Source organism: Caloenas nicobarica, chromosome Z (genome assembly GCF_036013445.1).
Source record: "Caloenas nicobarica isolate bCalNic1 chromosome Z, bCalNic1.hap1, whole genome shotgun sequence".
Taxonomy (NCBI): domain Eukaryota; kingdom Metazoa; phylum Chordata; class Aves; order Columbiformes; family Columbidae; genus Caloenas; species Caloenas nicobarica.
Genome location: NC_088284.1, coordinates 75,192,092 through 75,218,675, shown reverse-complemented (window position 1 = coordinate 75,218,675; position 26,584 = coordinate 75,192,092). Strand labels below are relative to the sequence as shown.

Here is a 26,584-nt window from a genome sequence, read left to right as displayed (position 1 = left end):
ACTCAGTCTGGAGCATCTCTACAGCTGCTTTGTCTTGCTGAAATACAACTGGAAACAGTGATCTGTTGCCTATTGTGAATTACATCCCTTTTTTTCTTCAGTCTATCCATTTTTCCTACAATAATTTAAACTTACTATCTCACAGTTCTCAGCTTTCCCAGAATAAAATCCAGCTCAAAGACCCCTATGTCCAGAAAACTCTTTAAGTGCTATTAAGAAATGGGGATAAACACATCATTAAGTTAATATTCACAAGAGTACTGTTCCTATGGAGCTTTTTCTACTGACACCGCCCAGCAACTCAATCAGCAGGGCTCATTTCAGAAATTAACTTACCTACCACAAACTAGAGTCCCCAGTGTCATCCCTTAGTTGTACAGCTTCTGCAGCAGACAGACAAGTAGAGCGGATCTTGTAATTATTACTACTCACACAGGGAGCTGTATGTTTTTAAACAGAGACCTAAGTCACGATTTCTTTTCGTGTATGCTCTTGTTGCAATGCAGGAGGATAAACTGTCAGTACTGGACTGTGCATTTGTTTCTAGACTGAAACCGCTGATTGACTTCAATGCAGCTGTAAAGATTTATGCCAGCTAATGACCTAGTTGAATTGGATTCAAAGTGACAGGATGTTAACAAAATCTGACATTATCCTGGCAAGCCAAGAATCAGCTCCCCTGACACTTTTTGCAACGGAGAAGGGAAAGTGAGCTTTCAAATGTATTCTGCATACACCATCTCCTGGAGGCCCTGGGAACATCTGCACTTCCCAAGCCTGAACACATGGGACAGTTTCTGAAGAAAGACTCCACTTCCAGAAGTTCAGCTGTGAATTTTCATCTGCTAAAATTCAAAATTCATGTGCTTCACTGTGAATAATTTTCTTTCATCTCCCTCTGTACCCCACATAAATATTCACTAGTTGGTTTTCAAAAACTCTTGCAGATAAGTAGGGAAAAGCCCATGAACAAAGTTCCACATTGTTTGAGTTTTTAAAAATTTTGTTTGGTTGATTCTTCTTCCCCTGAAACATTGCTTTGTGTTAGCAATTCCATTTCTTTTTTTCAGGGAATCATAAGAAATCCATTAGCAGCCAGACAACCACTTAGATATATTATCTGCATAAGGCAAGATAAAATGCTATTGCTTCATACACCGAAGACAGAAGAATCATTGCAAAACAGCAGATCTCTCAAAGTGTGTCAGTTCTTCACAGCAGAGCAGACCACTTAATTCTACACATCTCCAGTGACTGGCAACTGAAACTGAACTGTTTTTCAAGATCCTGCAGCAGTTCCCTGGCAGAGATCATGCTGGCACTAACAGCAATTCTGCTGATATACGAGATGTCCATTAAACAGTACACTTGTTGTTACACCAGGTAGCCAGCACTATGATGGGGCAGAGATACTGAAACCTCTCTATAACAATTTTTGTTCAAGAATTGTTGCAAAAGTTAGGAAAGTGTTTTCAGCCATGTTCCACCTTTCCATACACTATTAAAATTAAAAAGCAATGTTGTAGGTGGTGGTAAAAGCTGAATGCATGTTAACTCTGCATCTGGCACTGCGTGGTGCAGTCACTGTATACTGCATTGCCATTTTCTGATTTCCCTCAAAGAATAATAATTCGTGGAGTTAAATTTTGAAAGGAGAGGCTAACTGAATGAATGATTAAATCATTTTAATTATTTGGGAAGGAAATTGAGCTCCTGAAGCACTTTTCCTCCAGCCAGCTGTCAAGATGCTCAGAATAGTCTTTAATCAGACTCAGTGAGGCAGGTAGTGTACCCCATTGATCAAGTACTGGGAAAGCATTTCCTAGATATCAGTTACTTCTGGGTTCATTGCTTATAGATAATAGCCATAATTTCACTTCCCAACAGTTGCTCTGTTTAGACCTTCCTCATCTCTTCACAGCTCCCACCAAGCTCAAACCCCACAGGATCAGATGGCCTGCCGAGACCATCTCTTCACTCTATTTATATTCCGTACACTTAGGTTTGCTACCCACTGCAAAAATACACGACAAACAATTGTGGTGCAAACCTCAAAATTATAGTAGACATAACAACCAGGGCACCAACGGAGGAAAAAACTTTGAGCCAAATCTTCTAGCTTTGCAGCACTGAAAGGTCATACGGAAGCCAGAACCTGCTAGAAAGAACTCAATACCAACAGCCCAACTTGGGAGTATGTCAGGGTTAACTGCTGACAGCATGTCATGCATTTTCAGTTTTAAATCCCCACTTGCACAGGATATTTCTATGCCCGAGTCTTTTCAAGTCTGAGTCTAGGTGTTCTCAGCCTAGCTGATGGCACTGAATGCAATGGCACTGTATTACATAAACTGGAATGTGCCAAGTAATGCAAAATCCCTGACATTTAGGATTGTATTTTCCTGTTTCTGCTCCTGTGGTTTTATCACATTGGTATTTACATGCATAATTGGCACCCCAAGCCATAGATGTATGCACACACCCAATTCTTCTCAACATCTTCCCAAATAAAACGAGTTCTCCACTTCCCACTCAGCAGATGTTTTAACAACAGAAGACAGAAACCAAGAAGATCTAGAAGTAAGGTGCCAAGCCAAAGGAACTGGTAGCTGCAGTATTTGCTTTTGACAGTAAAAAGCACAAACATCATTTGTCTAATAGCACAGTGCTATACAAGGTACAGAAGACTCTGAGAAGTCCCAAGGCGTCTCCTGGTGCTGTCAGAGAAGGTGGATGTTCTGCAGAACTCTTGATTTTCCTTAAACACTACATGATTGCCCCATCTTAGTGCTCAATTGACACAACAACCACTTCACCTCCTCAGCACTTGGATACATTCACATTATCCCTTGTTTTCTTACACGGTGTAAAAAAGCATTTCCTCTTGTTTGTTTTCTTGCCTACAGTATGTTTTTTAAACAGTGAGACTTGTGGTTGGAAATACCCACATAGTCCATGCATCCCACAGCAGATATTGTCCTTAGAGGTCACAGGAACAGCTTTGGTACCCCAATTCCAGAAAGCTTACTTACTTCCAAAGTTCTTTAGCCTTTCTCCTGCACCTTCATCCTGCACTCCCCAGCAGCATTTCTGAGTCCTCCCTCCCAAGAGCTCTGCCTTCACAGAAGATGGGTCATCTTGTTGATGCATCTGTCCCTGGCCAGTGCAGCGAGATGCACTGGTCTTGGTGTTCCACAGCCCTGGACCTGTGAGTCAGAGTACTGATTCAAGACAAGAGCTCAGCCCCCTCTGGCGCTGTATCTCTCTGCAGTGAGGGCTCTCATGGCCATCTCTTGAGTCCCCCCCACATACTAACCCAGATCCAAATAGAAGGTCACCATGTCTTAGTCATAGTTCATAGTCATAGTTCAACAAGGGCAAGTGCCAGATTTTGCACCTGGGACATGGCAGCCCTGGCTGTACATACAGACTGGGGAATGAGATGTTGGAAAGCAGCTCCACGGAGAAGGATCTGGGGGTTCTGGTTGATGGCAAGTTGAACATGAGTCAACAGTGTCCTGGCAGCCAAAAGGGACCTGTGTCCTGGGTGCACCCAGCACAGCATGGCCAGCCGGGCAGGGAGGGGATTGTCCCGCTCTGCTCTGCACTGGGGCGGCCTCACCTGGAGCACCGTGTGCAGGGCTGGGTGTCACAGGGTAAAAAGGGTATAAAGCTGCTGGAGAGTGTCCAGAAGAGGCTACAAAGTTGGTGAAGGGTTTGGAGAGGAAGCCGTATGAGAAGCAGCTAAAGTCACTTGGTTTGTTCCGCTTGGAGAAGAGGAGACTGCAAGGAGACCTCATGGCGGCTGCAGCTTCCTCACAAGGGGAGGAGGAGGGGCAGGAACTGATCTCTCCTCTTTAGTGACGAGTGACAGACCCCAAGGGAATGGCAGGAAGATGTGCCAGGGGAGGTTCAGGTTGGACATTAGGAAAAGGTTCTTCCCCCAGAGGGTGCTGGACACTGGAACAGGCTCCCCAGGGAGGTGTCACGGCCCCAAGCCTGACAGTGTTCAAGAAGAGACTGGACAACGGCCTCAGACACACGGTGTGACCTGTGGCGTTGTCCTGTGCAGGGACAGGAGTTGGACTGGATGGTCCTTGTGGGTCCCTTCCAACTCAGGACTTTCTGTGATTCTAAATAGCTTTTTAACCCCTGAAAAACACTGGCTTTTAACTACTCCGTTGACACATTCCTGTGCACGCTGTTACTGCCCAAGTCGCTGGTGCTCCCCTACTTCTCCCACTCGGCAGCTCAGCCAGTGCAGTTTGCAGCTCGCTGTGGTGCTGTGGTGGCCTTGCTGGCTCACAGCCAAAGGGTTCATTACTCACTAAACACTAATGAGTCTCAGCAGTGCTTATCTCCCGTGTACTGCGTGGGAGAGGTCGCTTGGGAGTAGAGAGTTGGCCTGGTGGCTGAGGAGCAATTACGTTCAGCAGCGATGACCCTTTAAAACAGGACAAAACGAAACAAAACAAACCGTGAGTGATTTTGTTTGCTCCCAGGTCTTCAAAAGGGAGGTCTGGCAGTTAAAGAGGTGAATAAAGGAGGATATACCATCCGTACCCACAACTATCTTTGCATCTTGTTCAATGAATTGCCAAGCCGGCAATGTCCCCTGAAAGCCTCTCTCTAGATCAAAACCTTGTTCTTCCAATTTCTTACAGACATAGATGCCTGATTTTGGAGGGACCTGGTAACGTTATCAAAACTGAGTGCCAAGAAACCTTATTTCTGAAGATGGATCTGCAACTATTGCATTCATTTATTTTTAATCATACTTGAATCACCAGCAAAGCTCCAAATACTCTGCGGATACAAAAAGTGTCAACAGTTCCTAGTGCCCATTACCTGCTTTGTGATGGTTATTCAGCTTTCACACTGACTGAGCTTTGAATGAAAAAACAGTATACACAGAAGTCTAGTCTCGACATACTAGAAATGCCTATAATTTGGACAGCTATTTCTTCTCAATAAGGTAGCTTTAATATTTGCTATTACTGATTAAAAAGATGAGGTAACTGTCTCTCCAAATCACTAGTTAAAATAAAATATAATCCATTCTTGATTCTTCAAATTGTGATGCTTCAATGCTGATTTTTCAGAGTTCATTATTTCTCTGAAGCCTTAGGCATTAGAATTCTGTTATTGGTTTAAAGAAAACAGACTCTTTCAATATGGGACTCTTAAAATGTAAGAAACACAAAATAAACAGAGCATGAAGAACAGAAAAGATAAAGATAAAAAGAGACAACTAATAAGGCAAGACTCACAGGAAGACTATGACATTTACCTATCCTGTTGGGACACAGATATTTGTGGTCTCCATCTTTTGACAGAATCTTCCTAGGAGAGGACTACAGAAAGTGAGAAAGCAGCAGTGACAACTGATGAGTCTTGTTTCCATCCTGAAGTTTTTAATCTTCTGTTGAAGCAAGTAACCCTTAGCAGTCTTAGTAGGTTAGCAGTGAAGGTAGCGCAGGTAGTCCATTATCTGCTTTTGGCAGCATTTTTCCTTGTTAATTCGCTGTTCATAGAGCTGCAGGCAAACCTTTTTCCTTATGTGGATAAGCAGCAGTAAAAAGAAAATAGAAGACCCAAAAGACACAGGAGATTAAAACACTATTAAGATTTATCCCTCATAAAAGGAGTCAAGAGTCATCAAACACAAAGTTGCAGACAGACAATTAGGCTTAAGAAAAAGCATAGATTTAAGAAAAAGCATAGATTACCAGAAGCAGGAGGAGCATAGGATGCAAAGGATTACTACGTAACTTCCCTACGCAGACTTTCCAAGGCTTCCCACCACTCATATGGTGTTGCTAGAGACAGGATATTAAGCCAGATGGACTTTTGATCTAATATATAGTCCAATATTGTCATCATTTTTGGGGAAATTTGACAAGGTGCCCAACACAAAATTGCATGGAGGTGCAGCTTACTCTCTCTTTTGTACTTGCCTTTCTCACAGTGCTTAAAGATTTGGCTAGACACAAACACTGGTAACAGTTTGGGTAAGGGATACTTTCCAGTGAAGTCAGGCATCAGCAGTCTTTATCTGCAGATCAGAAGTTGCACTGCAATTGGCATCACTAGGTGGGCGACAGATATCACTACAAATACCTAATTTGACTTGGAAGGTGGCATTATGCTTCAGTATTGAGACTCAGTTAGTTTTTCAGTATCTTCACTGAACCTGCCAAGAAATAAAACCTAAGAAAATAGTACTTACTGTGGCGACGAGCTTCTTGACACATAGACTGTATGGAGCCCACTCCAAGCTCATTCTTCAGGCAGGTTATCCTCAATGTCTTGAGACTACACCTATGTTTGGGATGGCAGCATTGTGCTGGAAGTCTCCATGATGTATTGTCACAACACGACTCTCTGTTATTTATGTCTTCTGGCACTTGAATGCTGCTTCCACACTTCCAGGCAAGGACACTTACCTCTGCGCCCACAGTCCTTCTGGCACAGCATGCACTATGGCCAGCTCTGGATGGAGGCACACCCTGCATTGCCTGTCCCATGGTAATCCAGACCAGAACACCTCAAAAAACAAGCCAAGACTCCTTCCATGCCCACAATCTTGCGTTACCGACAGTTTTCATTCCTGGGTTGTGACACAGGGACCAGAATAGCAGAGTACAACGTGGAAAGTGTCTGCCCACTTTCCAGATAAAAATTACCTGAAATAAAGTGTATTCATAGCTCCAGGACATCAAAATATCATCCAAAAGATTCTCTTCCTTTTCAGACTGAACTAGATGACTGTGCATTTACATCTTACCTCTGTTATTTTTAAAAAAGCTAAGAATATTCTTTTATCCCTGGGGTCATTGAAAAGAAGAGTGGGAAAGGTCTTTTGTATGGCTTTGTTTTGCCCTACACTCTGTTTTACCTAGGCAATAATGCAGAGAGCCAGATCGACCAGCAGAACGCCTCTTTGCTTGGTCTTTGCAAAGCAGAGCGTGGCCATGCTGAGATCATCTTTGCAAGCCGCTATGAAGACCACGAGCTTCCTGGGAAGCAAACAGAGCATGACTACTTCAGCCTTGGCTTTATTTGGTTTCTTGTGCTCTGAAGGTTTGACCTTTGAGAGGCTGGCACATTGCTGAAGGTTTTCCAATTAGTATGGTCTTGGCAACACTTGACCATCTCAAGGAAGTTCTTGGCATAGTAGAGAACATCACCTGACACCCCCACTGCAATCTGAGAATTTTCCCATGAGTAGCTAAATGCTATAAAGACAGAGTACTTTAGAAACAGAGGTCTGTGAAACTTGCAAACATCCAAACTACTCAGGGATTTAATACAGAAGGTGGAGCCAGTTGTGAAAAGGAAAGGACATAGAACTGCACAAATTGTCTGTGTGTGTATAGCCTGGTAATCAAGCTTACAGCCTGGGTTTTGCTGAGGGATGTTCTTCCTCCTTCTGACTGCCAGAGGAGGCTTTTTGCTGTCCACAACACTTAGTTTCTCTATAGAGAATGGCAGGAAAGGCAGCAGTGGGCTGTGGTATACTGTCTAGGCTTCTAGAAGTGAAATGATGGTGCTACACTTCTGTAGAAGACAAAATCTCATTCTTAAGGAGTCAATAAAAAACCATTCTACTAAAACAAATCTAGACTTTGAGTCCTTTGTGGCTACCTGAAGCCCCAGAAACTGGATCCTAACAAGCCTAGTGGCTTCTCATGACACTTTTTGAAACCTTGACTGGTTTAAAGACAAATAATCCAACTATACACTTGGATTTAGGGGTTCAGTGTGTCTCAGGGGAAATGTTTTTCACATTTGGAGAAAATCCTGAGGGTACACAAACAGGCTAGTCAGTCACCTGGTAAGTCTTTTCCACCTTTTACTGTGATGTGGAAAGCTGACTGCAGGAGAACATCAGAAGCAGGTCTGTGAATGCTGAGAATTTCTGACAAGCTGTTCACAAAGATACAGGATCTGAAGGAGGCAAATGACTCTGCTAATCTGTAATTTCATTTCCTCAGCTCCACCACCCATCCCAAGGGTTTCGGTTTGGAACGGTGCGAGAAAGCAGTGCAGAAGACTATGTGAGGCAAAGCTTCCCAGAGATGCACGAGTACATGCGACGATACAATGTCCCTGCAACCCCAGACGGAGTGGCATATCTCAAGTGAGCCTCTGCATGCAACAGCAGACCTGGTCCCTTGACCAGAATGCATGGCAGTGAGATGGTGATGGGTTTCCCGCTTTTAGTGTCACTTATCCCACAAAACAGTCATTGAAGGGAGAGTGGCAGATAGAGAAGAAAGCACATAATCACCTGGAGGGAGTGGTACTTGGAGAGCAAGTTAGCATAGCACCAGGTGGAGTGTTTCAAGGAGAAGCAGTGCTTCGCACTAACTGCTAGGGTGCCATCAAGCATGGACAATGTATAAATCCTGGCAGGTTTGTGTGCTTGGGAGCCCTTCATCAGACAGTGAGAAAGATTCAGAAAAACCACCACAATATAAGCATTAGCTGCAAATGAGGTTCCTCAACACCTTCAGCACGCTGGGCGGAGGGAAGGTTCTCAAAGAGAAACCTGAAAGCTTTTATCATTAAAATGAATAAAAGAAGCATTAGACTAGTAAAAAGCAATAAGCACCAAATCTTCTTGGTTTGGTGAATCATGGCATTGCTCTGGTTCAGAGACATTTGTACCCAATGATCTGGGGTCACACAATTGGTTCACTCTTCCAGGAAACAGGAGAGGTGATAATAAGCCTGAAGTAATTCATTCAGTTTACACATAGAAGTTGTGTAACAGATGGCCTGAGAATTTTTCACTGGAAGCTGTTTCCTATTTATGTATTTTTCCCAGACCCATCCTAACGATAATTAAGATACACCGCAGTTCCTTTGGGTTAAACGGGAATCCATCCATCAAAATCAATGAAGTAATGTAACTTCACATCAAGAGAACACCCAGACCTTTAAGGTGATGAGTGGAGGGTGCAGTCCCTGGATCAGATGAGAGCAAGCACTGCAGCTGTTGTTTTATATCATATTTTTATGCAAGTGTACTATTCATAAATGATTATGTTAGTAAAATTCAGTTCTCTGTGTTCATGAAGACTGAACGTAGAGAAAAGCTAATGTGGGTGAAGGAAATTAATTTACCTCATATTTAAGGAGAAAGGAGAAGGACCTTTGTATGAATTATTCTCCTCCATTTTTGTTCTAATGAGGAACCAAGACAGCATTTGTATTTTAGCAATTTTTTATTTTTCCAATAAAGCTTTGTATTACCTTTCAATTGAGTCGAAGTCTAACATATTGTAGTATTTCCCGTCTTTCAGATCAGTACTGCCTCATGGGAGCAAAATAATTCCTACTCCTGTTGTCCTGCTCTAGATGCACGAAGTTTGTATTTCATGCACAATTCCTTTCTTCAAAATATAAATCAGTTTTAAAATAGCAGTCCCTGAGCTCTGTTTTCATTTAGTGATCTTCCAAAGAACTGCATAGATAAATGTTCAGTGACCATCACTGAGTCTTCAACTGTGAAGTGATTCTGACTTTGATGTTGAATGCAGGCATGATCCAGAGAAACTCGATGCCTTCATCATGGATAAAGCACTCTTAGATTATGAAGTATCAATAGATGCTGACTGCAAGCTTCTAACTGTGGGAAAACCATTTGCCATTGAAGGTAATAATAAGTTTTATAACATACTGCTCTGTTTCTCATGTGTTGCATTTGCTTTATTGTGATTTATTATTCTCAGTTAAAGTATGCAGGTGAAACTGTGGACCCCTCAAAGATTATAGTAAAATTCTCAGTGATTAAGCAGAATGAACTTTTTGCCCATTTTCGTGGCTTCTGAACTTTCAGATCACATGTAACATCTGTTGCAATGGAATACAGGAATTACTCAAAGTGCTGAGATGGTCTGTCTGCAAACAAGTGGAAGGCACCGTCCACTTCACAGCTCACAATTAAATAAAAGTAGCTCCTGAAATGAGGCTTGCTTTCTGTAGCATCACTTTCCTTACACATGTTCAAAACTCAGCAGAATATGTTAAAAATGCTGTTCTACAGTTTCGCTCTCATCTGAAGCAGATAAATGCTGTTCCCATTTTAAAGGTCAGCTTAAGATTCCTGCTGAATCTATAGCTAATTGGAGCTAAAGAAGGAAGTCTGCCCCGGTGTTTTAGTAAGGACAGATCGGAAGGGAGCCGGGATGTGAGGCTTGTCTGAAGCTGCCTCTGCCACGGGCAAGCAGCACATCAGCAGCTATTAAACTTCAGGAATCACATTTGTGATAGATGGCCACTGAAAATGGTCGAAGCTCTCTCTTTCCACCCTTCCAAGGGCAATCACTCTGGCCACTCCCATTGCACATTAAAACAACCTCCTTCGAAAATGTTCAGACCTGATTGACGAAGGCTATATGCTAAATGAAGGCCAGAGGAAGCTGAGCATTTTAATCATTTCAGCTACAAGTCATCAGCACTAGGCATTTTGTAAAATGCTCCTTTTTGCTACACCTCATCAGTGTCTCCCACTTGAATTCACACCAGAGACCCGAAAGCAATCCATTTTCTTCTTTCCTTTTTGTTACTGTGGGGGATGGATGCACAAGAGAGCTGTTCAGGTTGGTTTTGTGTGTTCAGCTGCATGTTTTACCATGTGCATGTAACCTGATAAATCTTCCATTTCAGAAAGGTCAGCTCTACTGAAGTAAACCATCAGCTTCCACAACTTTGAATCTAGTAAAGCTACTTCCAATACAGAAAAACAAACAAACAAAACTCAAAGCCCCAGGCTAGACATTTTCACTTAACTGGACTTCATAGCATCCAAGTGTAAAACAAATATGCCAAAAATGTGGTATTCATGAGCCCTAGCTATGCTTCTCTGAAACCATTCCTTCAATGTTAGAAAATACATTCAGGTGGAATTACAGGGAGAATGAGCAAAAATCAGCAGCAAGGGAGACTATTGCATTGCAGGTACTCATATTACCACATCACTCTGCATCATTGAAAAGCAAGCCACTGTGTTGGCAAGTTCATCACTCATGTACATTTATGTTGGGGTTTTTTTTCCTGTGCTGTGGGTTGGTTTGTATTTCAAGGAGACAGTCTGAAATTCTGAATTCTGAACTGAAAACCAAAAATCAACAGTGGACTAGAAAGGAATCTCTGCAGGCAATTGGCAGGACATCTCTGCATGCAACTGCATGTCTTCCAGACATAAATTGTATTTGTTTTTCTAAAGTCAAAATCCAGGTTCTGCAAATTGAAAGACCATATTTAGGGTTACTGAATCCATTTTCACTTACGCTAAGTCCTTCACTAGCACTTCAACATGGTAAAAGACAACACAGCGGCTAAAAACTGTGTTTCTTACTATTTGAAGGTCCCTGTCACTGCCATTGCAGAACTGCATGAATGGAAAGCACAGCCCCTGGGCTTTAAGTTGCTGTGTAACAATACAGGCTGCTCCCTTATACATTTACATGCACATAGCTTCTCATCACTGCAAGGTCCCGCACCTGGGTCGGGGTAACCCCTGACATCAATCCAGGCTGGGAGATGAAGGGATTGAGAGCAGCCCTGCAGAGAAGGACTTGGGGGTACTGGTGGATAAGAGATAAGAAATGAGCTGGCAATGTGCATTTGAATCCTAGAAGGCCAATTGTATCTTGGGCTGCATCAAAAGGAGCGTGGCCAGCAGGTGGAGGGAGATGATTCTGCCCCTCTGCTCCGCTCTGGTGAGACCCCACCTGGAGTCCTGCGTCCAGCTCTGGAGCCCTCAGTACAGGACAGACATGGACCTGTTGGAGAGGGGCCAGAGGAGCCACCAAGATGATCAGAGGGCTGGAACGGCTCTGCTGTGAGGACAGGCTGGACGGGGCTCTGAGCAACCTGATCTGGGTGAATGAAGATGTCCCTGCTCATGCCAGGGGGTTGGACTAGATGAGCTTTGATGGTGCCTTCCAACCCAAACCATTCTATGATTCTATGATCAGAAAGTACATAGGATAAATAGAAAATAACACATCTGACACTACAGTCACATCCACTGCTTAAACAGTGTGAAGTGATCACAGAATGGTTTACTTGTCATTAAGACCCTTTTGCATTATTAAAACAAGGTAAAAAGGAAGAACCCATGGCAAGGGCATGCAAAAGGCTGTATTTCTAGAGATGAGACAGATTTATTCATCCATCTCTACCTCCATCTTAAGTTTTTAAACCTCCATTTTTACATATTACTTTTGTGGTCTTAATAATTTTGAATTTGCATATCCTGTTTTTATTAGGCTATTTTTGGTTTTGCACAGCAAAAAGTCTTATCTCAGCATTCTCTGTCCATGTTACGCCAGCATCCAGGTTTGAACTGGCTTGTAGAAATAGAATGCCAACTTGATCTGCCACACTGGTGGTTGATAGCTGAAATGAACATACTTTACCAAAATGCCAACGAGTAAGAGAGAGATGATTGTACTCTTTTTCCTTGTAGGATATGGTATTGGTCTTCCCCCCAACTCTCCACTCACCTCAAATATCTCTGATCTGATAAGCCAGTACAAGTCCCATGGTTTCATGGATGTTCTGCATGACAAATGGTACAAGGTTGTTCCATGCGGAAAAAGAAGCTTTGCTGTCACAGAGGTAAGCGATGAACTTGGGTCACATAAATGAGGATTTACGCAAGTTGCCAGTTATTTTCCATCATTCACAATGTGTGGTAGACATATACACATGACACAGATGGGCTGCAGCTGAACAAACACATGAGGCTTCAGAAGCAAGAGATGCTCAGCCCAACCGCATTCAGACCTGAGCACAAGAAAAACATCAGTAAGACCATGCTGCTAAGTTAGGCATGCAGTGGATGCATCAGCGAGCACTTCTGGGCACAAATGGGGCATGAACCATAGCATAAAAAAAGTGATCTGGCACACTGCACAACAAATCTATCTCATTTCACTCAATTATGTATATCACCACCCAGAAGATCTGTCAGTGATTCTGGACCATCTCACATGGGAGCGATAGCGAAAATAGCTAGCACAGAGAACAAGAGCAATAGAAGCAGAAAGAGTGAGAATTTAGTACATCCCAAATTTCTAATATAACCCTGACCGCTTCCTAACATGGGTGGCAGCTACTTGTACCGAAGATAGGACTTCAGCCTAGAAATAGACCACTAACATATCCTACTAAGAACAGAAGAGGAGCAGGTCTCACATCTAAGTAGAACTACAGAAAATAGAAGGAAATTTCCATGGCTTTATGTCCTGATATCCAATCAGAAGAGTTACACCAGCTCATGGCAGCTGAAGATATAGACCATTATTTATGAGAAAAAGACTCTTCTTATCGAAATAGCAGTTCTTCGTCAAGTTCCCTAGACTGTCAAGTAAAAAAGAAAATATAAAATACTGAAGAATCAGAAGATCCAACATGCCTTAACCATACACTTTTATCTCAAGGTGTTCCAAAAGATATGTTTCATGTTCTCACTGGTAGAAAACAGGTAGTTGAAAACATGCTATCTCCTCCTCAGAGCATTCAGCCAAATACCAAACCAACGTGTTCCCTGAGGATGCAATAGCATGACCATTTTCCCCAGTAGGACAAGCCCAGTCCTAGAGCTCAGACTCCTGCCCTTCAGTGATCACCCAAGCCTCTTGTCTGCAAACTCTCACTGCTGACTAAATCACTAGAAAAAGTGCATTTTTTAGAGATCAGACAAATAAAAACTTATATTTGAGTGCTTTAATACATAGTTCGTTGGGGTATTTCTGCATCTCTTATTACATTTTTAACTTTTTCATTAACATTGTATCAGTATGAAATAAATTCTATTTTAACATCAGACATTCATAGAAGAAAATTCAATTTATTTTTATTCAACTTGTTCAATTCAATTTTTTCTTTTTTGTGTGTGATTAGTTTAACACAAGAAAGCACATTTAAACAGAAGTGTGCATTCACTGCTATTTCTGATCTAGCTTATCTGAGGATCATATTATCATCTAAAAAGACAGGTATCTGGGGAATTTTCTTTTTAACGTAGCTGACGTATCTGTTCCTAACAAACATTTCATTCAATGACCTCTTGTTACTTTATATTTTAACACAATCTTTTGAATTAAATCTCAAGAAAATTACCGGATGATAATGCTATTAATTACCACAACTATCTTAAAACTGAAAACTCTTATAGTAGAGACAAATGTACCTTCTTAGTAATTCCACAGTGATGAGACATAAGGAGCTTCCTCTGATCATGAGAATACAGTAGCTGTATCCAGGGCTGTATTCTTTCTGTTCCTAGAGAAATAGCTAAGACACAGAATAAATTCTGAACATCTTCCAGTTAAAAAATAGGGGTTTGTTTAGTACTGTTTTTCTCCCAGAATATATATTTGCTCCTTTAAGCCAGTGGTCTCTAGAGTGGGGTGCATACAGCCCTTGTGATGTGTCATACAATCCACTGGGTTGCAGGAAGGAAATGTTAGAACTTCAGTAATACTTATATACATATATAAAAAAATTAAATAAATATATATGTATATGGGGGTACCTGCTCAAAAAGTTACTGGTAGAGGTGCGTGATCAAAACCAGTTTGGAGACCTCTCTCTCAGTCTTAGGACCTCAAGATCGTCTCATGGACTTTGTTTTTTCTCAGTGTTGAATAGGTTTTAAGCATGGGGTTTTAAGGGTGGGGTCATATCTGGAAGAGATGGTATGCTTTAAAATAATTCAGTCTTTTGAGTGTAAACTCCACATGATGGCCACAAAGGAAGGCAGGTCTAGCTGCTCTGGGCTTGGTTATCTGACTGCAGCCCTTATCGATCTTCAGCTGTGCTAACCCAACATGCATAACTGAGTTCTTCTCCAGGGGCCAAGGTCCAACAAGCTGATTCATGTGACCGAAGGACTCTAAAAAGTCACTCAAAGACTTTGTCTTTGAACAAATCCTCACGTATTTAAAGGCCTTACACCATCAGAAAGAGTGAGCAGAAACAAAAGACTGGTTGTACGTCTGTGCCATTGTGGGGTAGGCTCTAAGTCCAGACCTTTCTCTTCCTGAATTATTCTACTTCTACCACATCTCCCATGAGCATCCCCTCCTCTTAATCCACTCCTCTTGGCCAGGAACTTGCAGATTTTAGGACCTGCAAGTTCACAGCTGGGACAAATTTACTAAACTAAGCAGGGCCAAGCAGCAGATAATCTCTAAAGCATAGCTTCCCTATCATTATGTCAAGAAGCATGGGAACTACTCCTGTTCTTATGTGTATATCAGTTTGTATCCTTTACTCCTGTACAGCCCAGAAATCTCTGTTATTTAACTCCATGCAGTCAGTCACAGTAACATTCAACAGATTCACTGAAGTGTGGACAATGTTCAACACAGAAGCAGATAATTCATTTTTAAAAAGTCTCAGCTTCTAAGTGGGTAGTCATTCACATGGACTATACACCAAACTAAGACGCAGCAATTGCTTTTTGAATGCTTGAGTAAAGCTTTGTGTGTTTCTACATCTTTTTGATAAATTTGGTCTGTAACACGCTACACCTGTTGACCAAGAGTGATGATCCAAAAATGGGAATATATGTAGGTGAAATACTGATCAGTATAGCCTTTAAATGGGTGAAATATCCATCTCCCTTTTTTGTCATTACCTCTTTAGGCTGTACCTGATTCTTATACACCTGCCAAGACATCTTATTCTGGCCAGCACCCACTGGATCATTCATAGGGTATGCAGCTAACTCAGACTTGGAATGAATTGCTGCAATGAATTGCATCGTACCCTCTCCAGCACAAGTAATTGTTGGTAGCAGTGGCTGTTCACACTGATTGCTAGTCGCTAGCAATATCGCTTGAGTACCCTTGATTAAAAACTGTCATAGTCTAGTCTCAAAGGAATTTCTTTGCTATAAATTTGTTAAGTCTCTACTTAGGGCAGAGCCTAGTGCAAGAGGGAAATGGGGTTGGCAGAGTTATATTTGCATATATTACATCTGGACATGATCGGTGTCGTTCATTTTCAATTTGCAGACAATACACTTGGCCCTTCCCCGACATTCCTGTTATTTCCATTAATGCCACTTCAGCAGGAGCCAGGCTCCCAGGTCATTTCCCTGCAGCCCATCAGCTCCACGCTAGCACAGGAAAGACTGCAAAGTCTTTCTTTCTCTGGCATTTTTGAGAATCAAAATACAGTGAATTGGCAGCTTTGCAATTTTCTGCTCGTGGCAGCGAAACAGCCACTGTGACAGCAGGTAGGGTGGATTGCCTGAGCAGGCAAGTTTCCTGGCAGTTTTCAGTGGTTTTAACTGTTCAGACCAGGCAGTAATGATCAGGGCAGGATGCAGAGGAGATGAGCTGGGACACCACGGTTTCTCAAGACAGTATGAAAGAGAAGGGCCCCTCCTGATGCAGGGTGCAGTCAGGTTTTGGGAAAAGCTAACTATGTGTACCGACTGTTTCGCAGCTTTTAAGCTACATTTTAAAATATGTTATTGTTGAAACTGTTTCTTCTTTTTCATTTGGAAGTCTTGATTATTCTCAATTGTCACAGGACAACTGAAGTTCTAGAACTTAGAGACTGATTTATGCATAAGCTGGCTGTTTAGTCACATAACAACAACTTACTGATGCTTTTTGTAAATAGTATCTAACCTGACACTTAAAATAGCAATGCCTGCAGGCACACAAACAACACTGGCCCAAACTGACCCTGTTACTGCAGACCTACCACTTTGCACAGGTGATGGCACTGGGGAAGGTGCAGTGCCACGCATCTCCTGCCAGTGCCTGAGTGAGAGGTCCATACTGCCAATGGTGGGGATCGGTCACTGAGCGTGGGCTTCCATCTGATCCAGATCTGGCACACAGCAAAGACAAAGTCCTTTTCTCCTCTCTTCTTCACGCGTCAGTGGTGGGATCCACTGATGGCCCTTCTCTCCAGTCTTTGAAGGAACTTGCTCAAACTTGACCTGCCGTGGCTTGTTCTTGAATTGGTGATCTTGGGCCCCAGCATCACCTGGGGTGTGCAATCAGACAGTGCCTCATTCATTTTGCCATGATTTTATCCAGTTGTCATCCAGCAAATTGTGCCTTTCTGCTCAGAGTTTTGCCTAGTATCCTTAAAGGTCAAAAGTTAGTGCCCCTTTTCATTACACCACTCACCTGACAACTCAACAGTCAGGTTTTGAGCCATTACCTTGAAGACGTGGTTTATATGTTTGTTTCTGGTGCACTGCAGGTGTCAAGGGAAGGCTATGCAGACCCTTCCACAAAGGGAACGTACTGCCTTGTGCTCACAAATAAAAGCTGCCCGACAGTCACCTTTCACAGTACCTTGTTACAAGCACATCAAAAACAAACACAAAGGACAGGAACAAAGATTTTGCTGCCAAGACAATTTGCTCAGTTTGCACCTATGTTGTCTGGGGAGGAGAGCTGACCCTTAGTCTCTAGAGGAGCAGGAACATTATGAAGAAGGGTATCGCAAAAGGACAGACATTGCATTGTAAAGGGGCCATCTTGTACAGGAAGAGGTAGTGCCATCTGGACTTTCCCTGGGGAAAAAAATACTTTCCACCATGGTCCTGGAGCGTATGACTATTAAGTCTGACAACGAGTCAGGAAAAGCATGTTTTGAGTCTCCTGGAAATGAGTAGCAGATTTAGATTCACCTGTTGAAACTGGGGAAAAAAAATAGTTTACTATCTGAGGAGACAAAGCTGTTATTCCCAATTCACCAGCCTGTCATATCACAGAAGCACAAGTCTTCTCAAGTACTTAATTCGGATGACATGTGTACTGTTGTTCTTCCTACTACAGCCAGGGCTTGGATAATGGATGAGTTGAAAGAAAAAGATTTATTACAAAAGGGAGTATTTTTCCAGATCTGTGCAAATCTCCTTATGACAAGAGGGGAAAGGAACTTGTCTTGCTAATGCAAGACAGTGATTTACAGTATCATAAAATTTGGCACTTGAAACCCTACAGCTATGGTCACCGGTCTTTACTAAGGATAATCTCCCTAAAGAGATTAAATATGTACTACTTCAATGCTGCCACTTCTTTGAGAGCACAGAAAGCCACAATAATGAATAATAAATAAATAAATAACAGTCTCTGCAGTTACAAGAAGTGACACAATCTGGAGGCAGGGACATGTTTTAATACTGTTTAGTTACCTAAATACAAGCATCAGTAGGATTTTGAAAACCTACTGAGATGCCCAAGTGAGTTTAGAAATCTGCCCTTCATATCTATTTATGTCTAGTAAAGCTGGAAATAATTCCTTCTTCAGAGAGGTGCTGCAAAATTTAACTTCCTGATCTCAGCAAAGCTTTTTAAAATCCTCTCAGGGAAGATGCTATCAAAAGGGATAACTTACTATTACAGCTAATATACATATGATATCCCTATTTAGTGTTTGGGTGCAGCAGCATGAAGGACCAATATCTGTGCTCAGCTGCCAACCTGCAAAGTATCCACAAAAAGCTCCAGATGCTTCTCATTAGTCTAAGCTGGACCACAGGCATATTTGATGGCTTATTCACTGTTCTCAAGGCAACCAGGGAGAGCAGAGCATTTACAGTCTCTTGTAGTAGGGAGTAAAGCAGGAGTTTTGCCCATGAAATCCAATAATGAAATCACGGCTGTTTTTTGTCCCTGCTCCCCTCTTCAAAGAGAACTCAAATGTCAAACTCTCTTCTCTGCATCCCCTTCCTCCTCTTCAGGGCCCGAGGAAAAAGCATATAACTACAGAGGAGATGGCAGGAAATGTTTAGTTAGCAAATGCAGATAGGGGCTGCCAAATCAGAAAAGTCTCTACAACAATCCATAAAAAAGCAGATACCTCCACATCTTTTCTTGTATTTGTTGGTTTTCAGAAACTGCGTGTTTCCCAGTTTTCAAGCGGCAAATATAATAGCTCAAGAGGCTGTTGCCACTGTAGTGCTTAGTACCCACTAGCTGTAATCATCACTGGATTGACTATGGGTACCTGTTGCTTCAGAACTACCACATGGGCATAATTGAGTTCCTTCTCCTAAAACGCAGGGAGCTATCTCCTGAAATTAGGATGAAAAAGTTGGAGCAAGGACTGTATTTTTATCCTGGGTTTATAGAGAATACACCACATTATAGGCTTTTATTCCTAAAAAAAAAAAAAAAATAGATACTGCAATAGAGAAGGTCATCAGGTGGTTTTCTATTTCCAGCAAAGACCAAACACACACACACCTGACCCCTACCACTTCACCAGAGATGAAAGCAGTGATACAAAAAATCCCGTTTATTGCTGCACTTTCCAAATATATTCTATATATGCACCTGAAACCACACAAACTACGAAATAAGTAGTAGAGCTTGCTGCTCCGATAGCAATAAGCATTAAGCTATAAAAATGAGAGGTACCTCTATTAGATGGTTTTCTTTATTATTTAACGTGTGTGTCTGTAGTAATTATGAACAGCTGATAAATTTCCATTTTACAGTGCTGGTATTGCTGTAAATAATCACTCCATGCACTGTAAGACATACACTACTAATTATTTCTCCCCTACCTTGTTTCCCCACTTAATTTAGTCTCAAAAATTTCCCTCTAGTGTGCAGCCTTTATCAAGCAGTTCTTTCAATGCACTGTCTTCTTTATTGCTAGGTGAAATATTATTGATGCTTTGTTTTGGCATTTCCTTTCCTAGGAGAAGATGTGTTGTTTGGGACAATTTCAAAAGCTATCCATTACAAGTGAAAACTACATCTGAGATGCCAGTGCTGGAATTTCTTTTACCTGTTTCCAGGGAAGGTAGAAAACTATTCTGCAGAGCTGATAGGACATTGAGCCAGAGCCTCATCAGCATAAATCAGGGCAGATTTACTGATGACACGGGAGTTATTTTTCATGTAAGGAGCTGGCCAAGTGTTGTCTCTGCAGCAGTACTGGAGTGGCATCAAACATCAACCTCAGGCTAGAGGAGACATCTCGCAAATGCAGGAATCCCGACTGCAATTGCCACTGTGCCTCTTTTAAAAATATATATATATATATTTTGAACGACTAGTGTTTGATCATATTCCATTAAATGTAGTTCCTGTTCTCAGAGCCATTCACATGCTCCATACCATACAGCAACCTGACACTAGCAGATCAGCTTCCTTCCTGATCTCTCCTGCCTTTGGGGACTTCTGCATTACTTCTCAACAGCTAAGCAAAAGGATCTTTACTCGGCTGATTTGCTGGTTCCTGCCACCATGGGAGTTTATGGCAATGCCCACCCACAGACTGTTACTCTGTATGACACCAAACAGCAGTAGCCAGGGAGCATATATAGATAGGGGTGTTCTTCAGATGACTGAGCAAAGCTGTTCCTTTTAAATTATTATTCTATTTCTCATTCAATTTATCCTTACATTTACTGTTAGCTTTGCATCTCTAAGGAAGTTGTTTCATACTTGCCGTTGACCATCTTTTTTGGGAAGTGATTTGCATTAACACTTCTTGGAGAATTAGCAAAAGCACATTTAACCAGTAGGTTCAGCTAATATGGATAGCGGTCTTTTTGCTTCTTACAGATAATTATATCTGCTGAATTCAGAAATAGGCCATACTGAGGTCATGGCTCTAAAGACCTCTGAGAAAAATGTCAGGGCCTCATTCTGCTTTTATGCTACCTGGACCAAAAGTTGGCCTTCACTGCTAATTAAAAGAAATAGGCCAGGTAACACAGACCTCCAGTCTAACACTTTGGGGTTTAAAGCATTACTACTTGTGATTTTTTTGTCACCCTCCTGTTCCCCTAACTGGAAGGACAAAGTATGGGACAAGAGGCTCTTGCCAACAAGAAATTCTGAAATTGAGAGGGAAATGTTGCTTTTAGGTTGAACTGATGCACTCTCAGCATCAGAAAGTCTTGTGCCAAGACTGTGACACCCTTCTACCCCAGAATCACTCTACTGTTTTCTACTTCTCTTTCCAGGCTGCAGTAAATTTCTTCATAAATTGCTTTTACACCGCCATTATACCCTTTACACCCTTGAAATGTTTATTCACTGATACAAAAATTCTCTTCCCCAAAATTCTGCACAGTGTGCTTCAGAACAAGCAGGTTGATTTTGGCAGAGAACCCCCAAAGTAAGAGTACATTGCCAGTGCCACATGCAAAAGTTCTCACTCTGATAGAGTGCTGAAGCTCTATTCTTGTTAAAAATCTGTGATATGCTATCTCATGCCATTGTGTTTTAAAGAACAGAAATCAAATATGAAAACCAGAAGAGAGAAATACTGCACACAAACGCCCAACAAAAGTTTGCAAAGGGACTTTTCAGCTTTCAGCTGCAATGGACTCATCACTAACCAACTCATTGGCTTAAAATTACCTCATAGGAAGATTTTTCAAACATTCTGTGATTTATCTTTCAAATAAATTCTGTTTCTTTTCTAGATTACACAGCTGTAGTCATAACAGCACAGTTCCCAGCAAACTAACAACAAACAGAAGGAACACACGGGTCAGTTATCCAGGTGATAGCATCCCAGATACCATCTCCTGACACACAGACCTACCCAAGCAATTTTCTGATCCTTTTTGTTCTGACATGAGGAATACATTCTTTAATAGAAAGGCACAAGTAGAACTTCTGTGCTTGGAAATACTTCCAAATTAGTCTGTAGGCAGTAATTACTATTAAGAGTTTTTAGTTATTGATAACTAACTCAGTTATAAGTTTAAGTAAGCATGAGAATAAAGGTACTAAGATGACACCTAACATGCAAACCTGACCCACCCATTGGAGTGTAGATTTGTGGTACAGATTGCTGCTGTACCTGGTTTCTTGGTCTTCAAACATGATTAATACCAATAAAAGATGCAAATTAATTAAAGGTTTCCTACCCTATATGAAAAGGGTGGGACAGCAGAACAAGGTGAGAAGGTATTGTTTTTCATAATTGCAGACAGAGTTTCTAATAAACACATCTTCAGTCCTGTTAATGCAGGCATGGAGAGGTGCAGTGTGTGTGCTATTACTTCAAAGCATTTTCACCATGACCTTCCATCAAGGATAAAGCACAAAAAGGGGAAATTAATGATCAATTCCCAGAAAATATGAAGAGTTGGTCTTCGCTCACTGCTGATGAAGGACTTGCTCTACAGTTCATTGACTGTATTCTGACAAGCAGTATTTGCTTTTACAAATGCAAAGACACCACAAATACTGTATTCTCCTACGTGTTCAACACAATCTCATTAGGGAAACAGCACGAGGAAAAAAAAAATCCCTGGTCTTTGGCTGATTCTCATTCCCATGACAGGTCCTTTGCTCTGACTGAAGACCAAGCTTTCTGCAGCACAGAAAGGCTTTGTTGTGAACAACACCCAGACTATTCTGCAGTATTTCACCACTGAGTATTCAGTCAGACCACATTTCCAAATGAGAAAACAGAAGCATATGCTAAAATACACTAACAGCCTGCTTCATTAACTTCCCTTCTTGATTTTATTCACAGACACTGCAAATGGGGATCAAGCACTTTTCTGGGCTCTTCGTGATGTTGTGCATTGGGTTTGGGTTGTCCATTCTCACTACCATTGGGGAACACATCGTGTACCGACTGGTCCTACCACGAATCAAGAAGACATCCAAGATGAAGTACTGGCTCCATACAAGTCAGGTATGTATTCAGAAGTAACCCTGTGAAAAGTCATGTGGCTGATAAAAGAAAGTCCAGACAAGAACACGGTGTAAAATGTTATAACAACACTGATGTTTGGCATTTTTGAAGAGGTTTACTTAGTGATGGAATGAGAAGCACAGAAGAAACAGTTCGAATATTCCCAGTTGCAAAGCCTACAGAAGAGACCTTTCCATTTGCACTTGTAACCTTCGAGCTCTTTTGAACACCAGAAGCAAGAGTGTTATTATCCTGAACTAGCTAACCAGAACAATTTATCTCACTGTTAGGGATTCCCACACTTTTGATGCATGCAGGAAGTGCTGGGTAACTTCCTAAATTATTCTAGGGAAAATAATGGAAGAAAATTGCTCTAGGTGTTTGCTGTAAAGGAAGAGGTTACTTTGCAGCACAGGGCACAAAAAGAGAGAGCTTCTATTGCTTTAGAGCAGCACAGGGAAAGAGATCTTTTAGAGAATAACAAAGTTTGCCAAGATCCACTTTTTTCTGAGAAATTCTAACACCAAGGATTGTTTGCAAAATACATAGCAATGATGATATCAATCATGAACCTTTCAGATTGCCCTTCCTTGGGAAACCACAGGAAAATAAATCTGTTGTAATGACAAAGCACAGACATTGCTTGTACCCTTGAATGTGCAAAATAATTTATGCTCAAGTCCATCACACAAAGCACAAATTGTTTCGCTATTTATGGAGCTACTCTTAATCTTGCTTTTACTAATTTATTTTCTTCTTTTCCCTCTAGAGATTACATCGTGCTCTGAACAGTTCATTTATTGAGGACAAATGCCAGCCTAAGACAAAGCGAGTAGAAAAGAGGTAGGAAGTTTTGCATGCCTTGAAACACAAACTACAAAAATTACTTTGAAATTAAATATGTTGTGTCTGGATATCTACTTATGGATCTAACACACTGCAAAGATAATAGAACCAAAAAAAAGGAAACAAAATAGAAGTGACAAGGGAAGGAGGCAGGAATAAATGAATTGTTTCCAAGAGAAAGCATTAAATCCAGAGATTTTGTTCTTTCGTGATATTGCATACAGCTAATAAAAGCATCCCCATTCTAAAGACAGACTTTGCAGTTTAAGTCTGCTGCCCTTGTTTTTAAGTAATTATTTACTCAAATACTGAAGAATGGCAGATAACTAGAGCCCTCTGAGGTAGCCTGACAGTGAATGAGAGATGAGGCAGTATATATGTTAGAAACATTTTCAGCTTTCTTACTTTTTAGAATGAGAAGTAATAAAGATGGTAAGAGGAAAATGCAGTCCTTTCAGAAACCTTTGTCTCAAACAACACATGTTGGAGAAAACTAGGTAACAACCCTGCCTTGTTCTCATACCCTGTGTCTTCTGAAGAGGAGATAACCTTATCTATAGCTACCAGGAGCACAAGGCATTTTGTTAAAACTATACATTTGCTCAGTAGCTCAAAACTGTTAGTGCACTTTTTTAAAGACAGAAGCAGCAATATTGGTTTTCTACAGAGAAGTTCATCCGCAGATGATAGAAATGTCTTTCAGGCTGTTGCTAGATATCTGGCATGACTGAAACCCACGTATGTAAATGTATGTTGTGTTTAATTTGTCATTTCTGCACTAATGGCAGCAAATGTAAGAAGTAAACACCTATAAGCTCCTAGACTGCACGCATACAAACAAGTATATAAAAGTGCAAACAAGTAATTTCCTCTGTCCATTCCTTCGTCTTCTTGCCCCACAAAACTCCTTAGTGTGGCACCTCCTTGCACAAAGCAGCTCCTCGCTTTTGATCTTTGAACAGTAGTACCAGGAGCTGACTGGAGCAAAACATTTCCTCCTCCTACACCCTCCTCACTGGTGGTGGCATTCACGCTCCCACAAAACCAGGGACACTAATGCAGCCGGAGGGAGAGTCTTCCAGAGGAGGGGATTCTCTGTATCTTTTGTGATACAAAAAGCAGCACCTGAGTTATTTGTCAGATATTGAACAGTGCAAAAATTTCATAACACAAGGAGATGGGTGTAAGCTCCACAGGGAATGGCTCAGAGAAAGAACCACACAAATATTCTTTCAACATTGAGAGTGAAGATGTGCAGCCACCCAAAAACTTCTGCCCACAGAGCATCCAGCCCACCCACCTGCCCTCTTTGCTTTCCTTATGGTCTGAGCTGCTGCTTGCACAGAATTACAGTGAATTTAACTCAAGACACATAGGAACATGGAGCCCAGCTTGTCATTAATACAGATGTAGCAAGGTACAACTCAGAACTTTCAAATCAATTATATTATTACACCTTTTATTTCTGCTGGGGACTGTGGAGTTCTTAAAAGCACCATGATACAGAAAAGAGGTAGAAAGAATCTGTACCATGCTACGCAGGAAAGAAAATCCACTGTTTTTTTCAGGTCATAACTTTTGAAAAACTAGGAGGGCACTCCAGCCTCAGTAACCAAATTGTAGAGGGTTTCATTTACTTGATGAAACCTGAGTGTTCACTGTTGGCTCTGGCCTTTGTTAAAACCACTTTCCCAGACCCCCAAACAAAAGCACCACTGCCAGCAGCAGCAGAAACAATGTCAGTTACTAACACTTTATCAAAAAGCGGTGTTTTGAGTTGTGAAAGGAAAGAAAAAATGTATCATAAATTATGGATTAATGATATGACTCTTAAGAAATATTTTCAAAATAAAGGGCTGCAGCTTCTCCAAGACGTGTACATTTATGCCAAGGCAAGTTGGTCGCACCAGCTGCCCAGGATCCCGGGGACCATGGGCTCTGCACAGCTACACATCAAGGAGACAGCTCCAGGCACCTCAGTCCTTGTCAGCAGTCCCACTCTTTGCCAGGTAGCCTTTTTCATCTAGACCACGGTCTGTGCAGAAATGCAGACTAGTGGCCTTCTGCTCTTGGCCTCAGAAATCGTTTGCCAGTTTCTACTTGCCCAGGCTACCCCTATTCCCTGTCTGAAACATGCCCAAGAGGTATTTGTTTGTTTTCTTCTCTTCAGGGGATTAACATAATTGCATCACAAAACACACATCCAGTTTAGCACAAGACTTGAGTGTCTTCCTGTCTTTTATTTTGAAATATGAGAAAAAAATCGCTGATCTACTCAAAAAATAAACAACCCTAAATATACATCCCCACCAGGGTTCCCTGAGCTAGATCTGCTATGCCTGCCTAAAACCTCCCCTCTGTACTCTTTGCCATCCCATCTTTTTGAAAACACTCCTGATTGCCACCTCCTCTAAAGAAATTTCCACTTTCCAACTTCCTTCTCCCAGCTCCAGACTCCTCCTGAAACCAGCTGGTTTCCATCAGTCCCAACCCTGAAACGTTAATCCTCTTCCTTAGCCACAGATTGGTAGCTCACACTAATACACACTTTGTCCGAGGATACTCACAGAAGAGCTCTATGATGGAGCAGTTTTAAGAGCAACTACTTCCAAGTTTCAACCTCAGTTTCTAAAATGGATGCACATAGATCTATCCAAAAGGTAAAGCAAGTAGGAAAGCCAAGCTGCTCTCCCACAACAGCAAACTTTGTGCCTCCTTATGTCCCAGTTAGACAGTGGGGGCCACATGGTCCTCCTCTGTTTGGGAAGAAACCCTGGAAAATGGGAAAATCCCTGGATTTGGGAGGGCTGCAGAGTGATTTTCCCAAGAAAGAGGGAAAAGATCCTCTGGAATCAAAATAATTCGAAAAGATTTTTCCACAGGAAAACACAGAAGCATTTGAATAAGTTCCCAAATGGGAATTTCTCCCCTGACACGAAAACTCCAAATTCTATTTATTCTGTCAAGCACTCATACACAAAGGACGAATGCTGTAATGAACTCAGGACACTGCAACCACAAAAGCTTTCAGAAAGCTTTGGAAGAGGACACACAATTTCCT

At 41.6% G+C, this 26,584-nt stretch overlaps 1 protein-coding gene across 1 annotated transcript in view; it reads left to right on the top strand.

The window, feature by feature from the left end:
* GRIN3A (glutamate ionotropic receptor NMDA type subunit 3A) overlaps positions 1 to 26,584 on the top strand; it is a 77,579-nt gene that overhangs the window by 50,138 nt on the left and 857 nt on the right. The window contains exons 4-8 of the mRNA XM_065656649.1: positions 7,998 to 8,143; positions 9,549 to 9,664; positions 12,485 to 12,636; positions 22,513 to 22,677; positions 23,447 to 23,520. Coding sequence (XP_065512721.1) covers positions 7,998 to 8,143; positions 9,549 to 9,664; positions 12,485 to 12,636; positions 22,513 to 22,677; positions 23,447 to 23,520 — 653 coding nt within the window. The remainder of the gene's footprint in view (positions 1 to 7,997; positions 8,144 to 9,548; positions 9,665 to 12,484; positions 12,637 to 22,512; positions 22,678 to 23,446; positions 23,521 to 26,584) is intronic.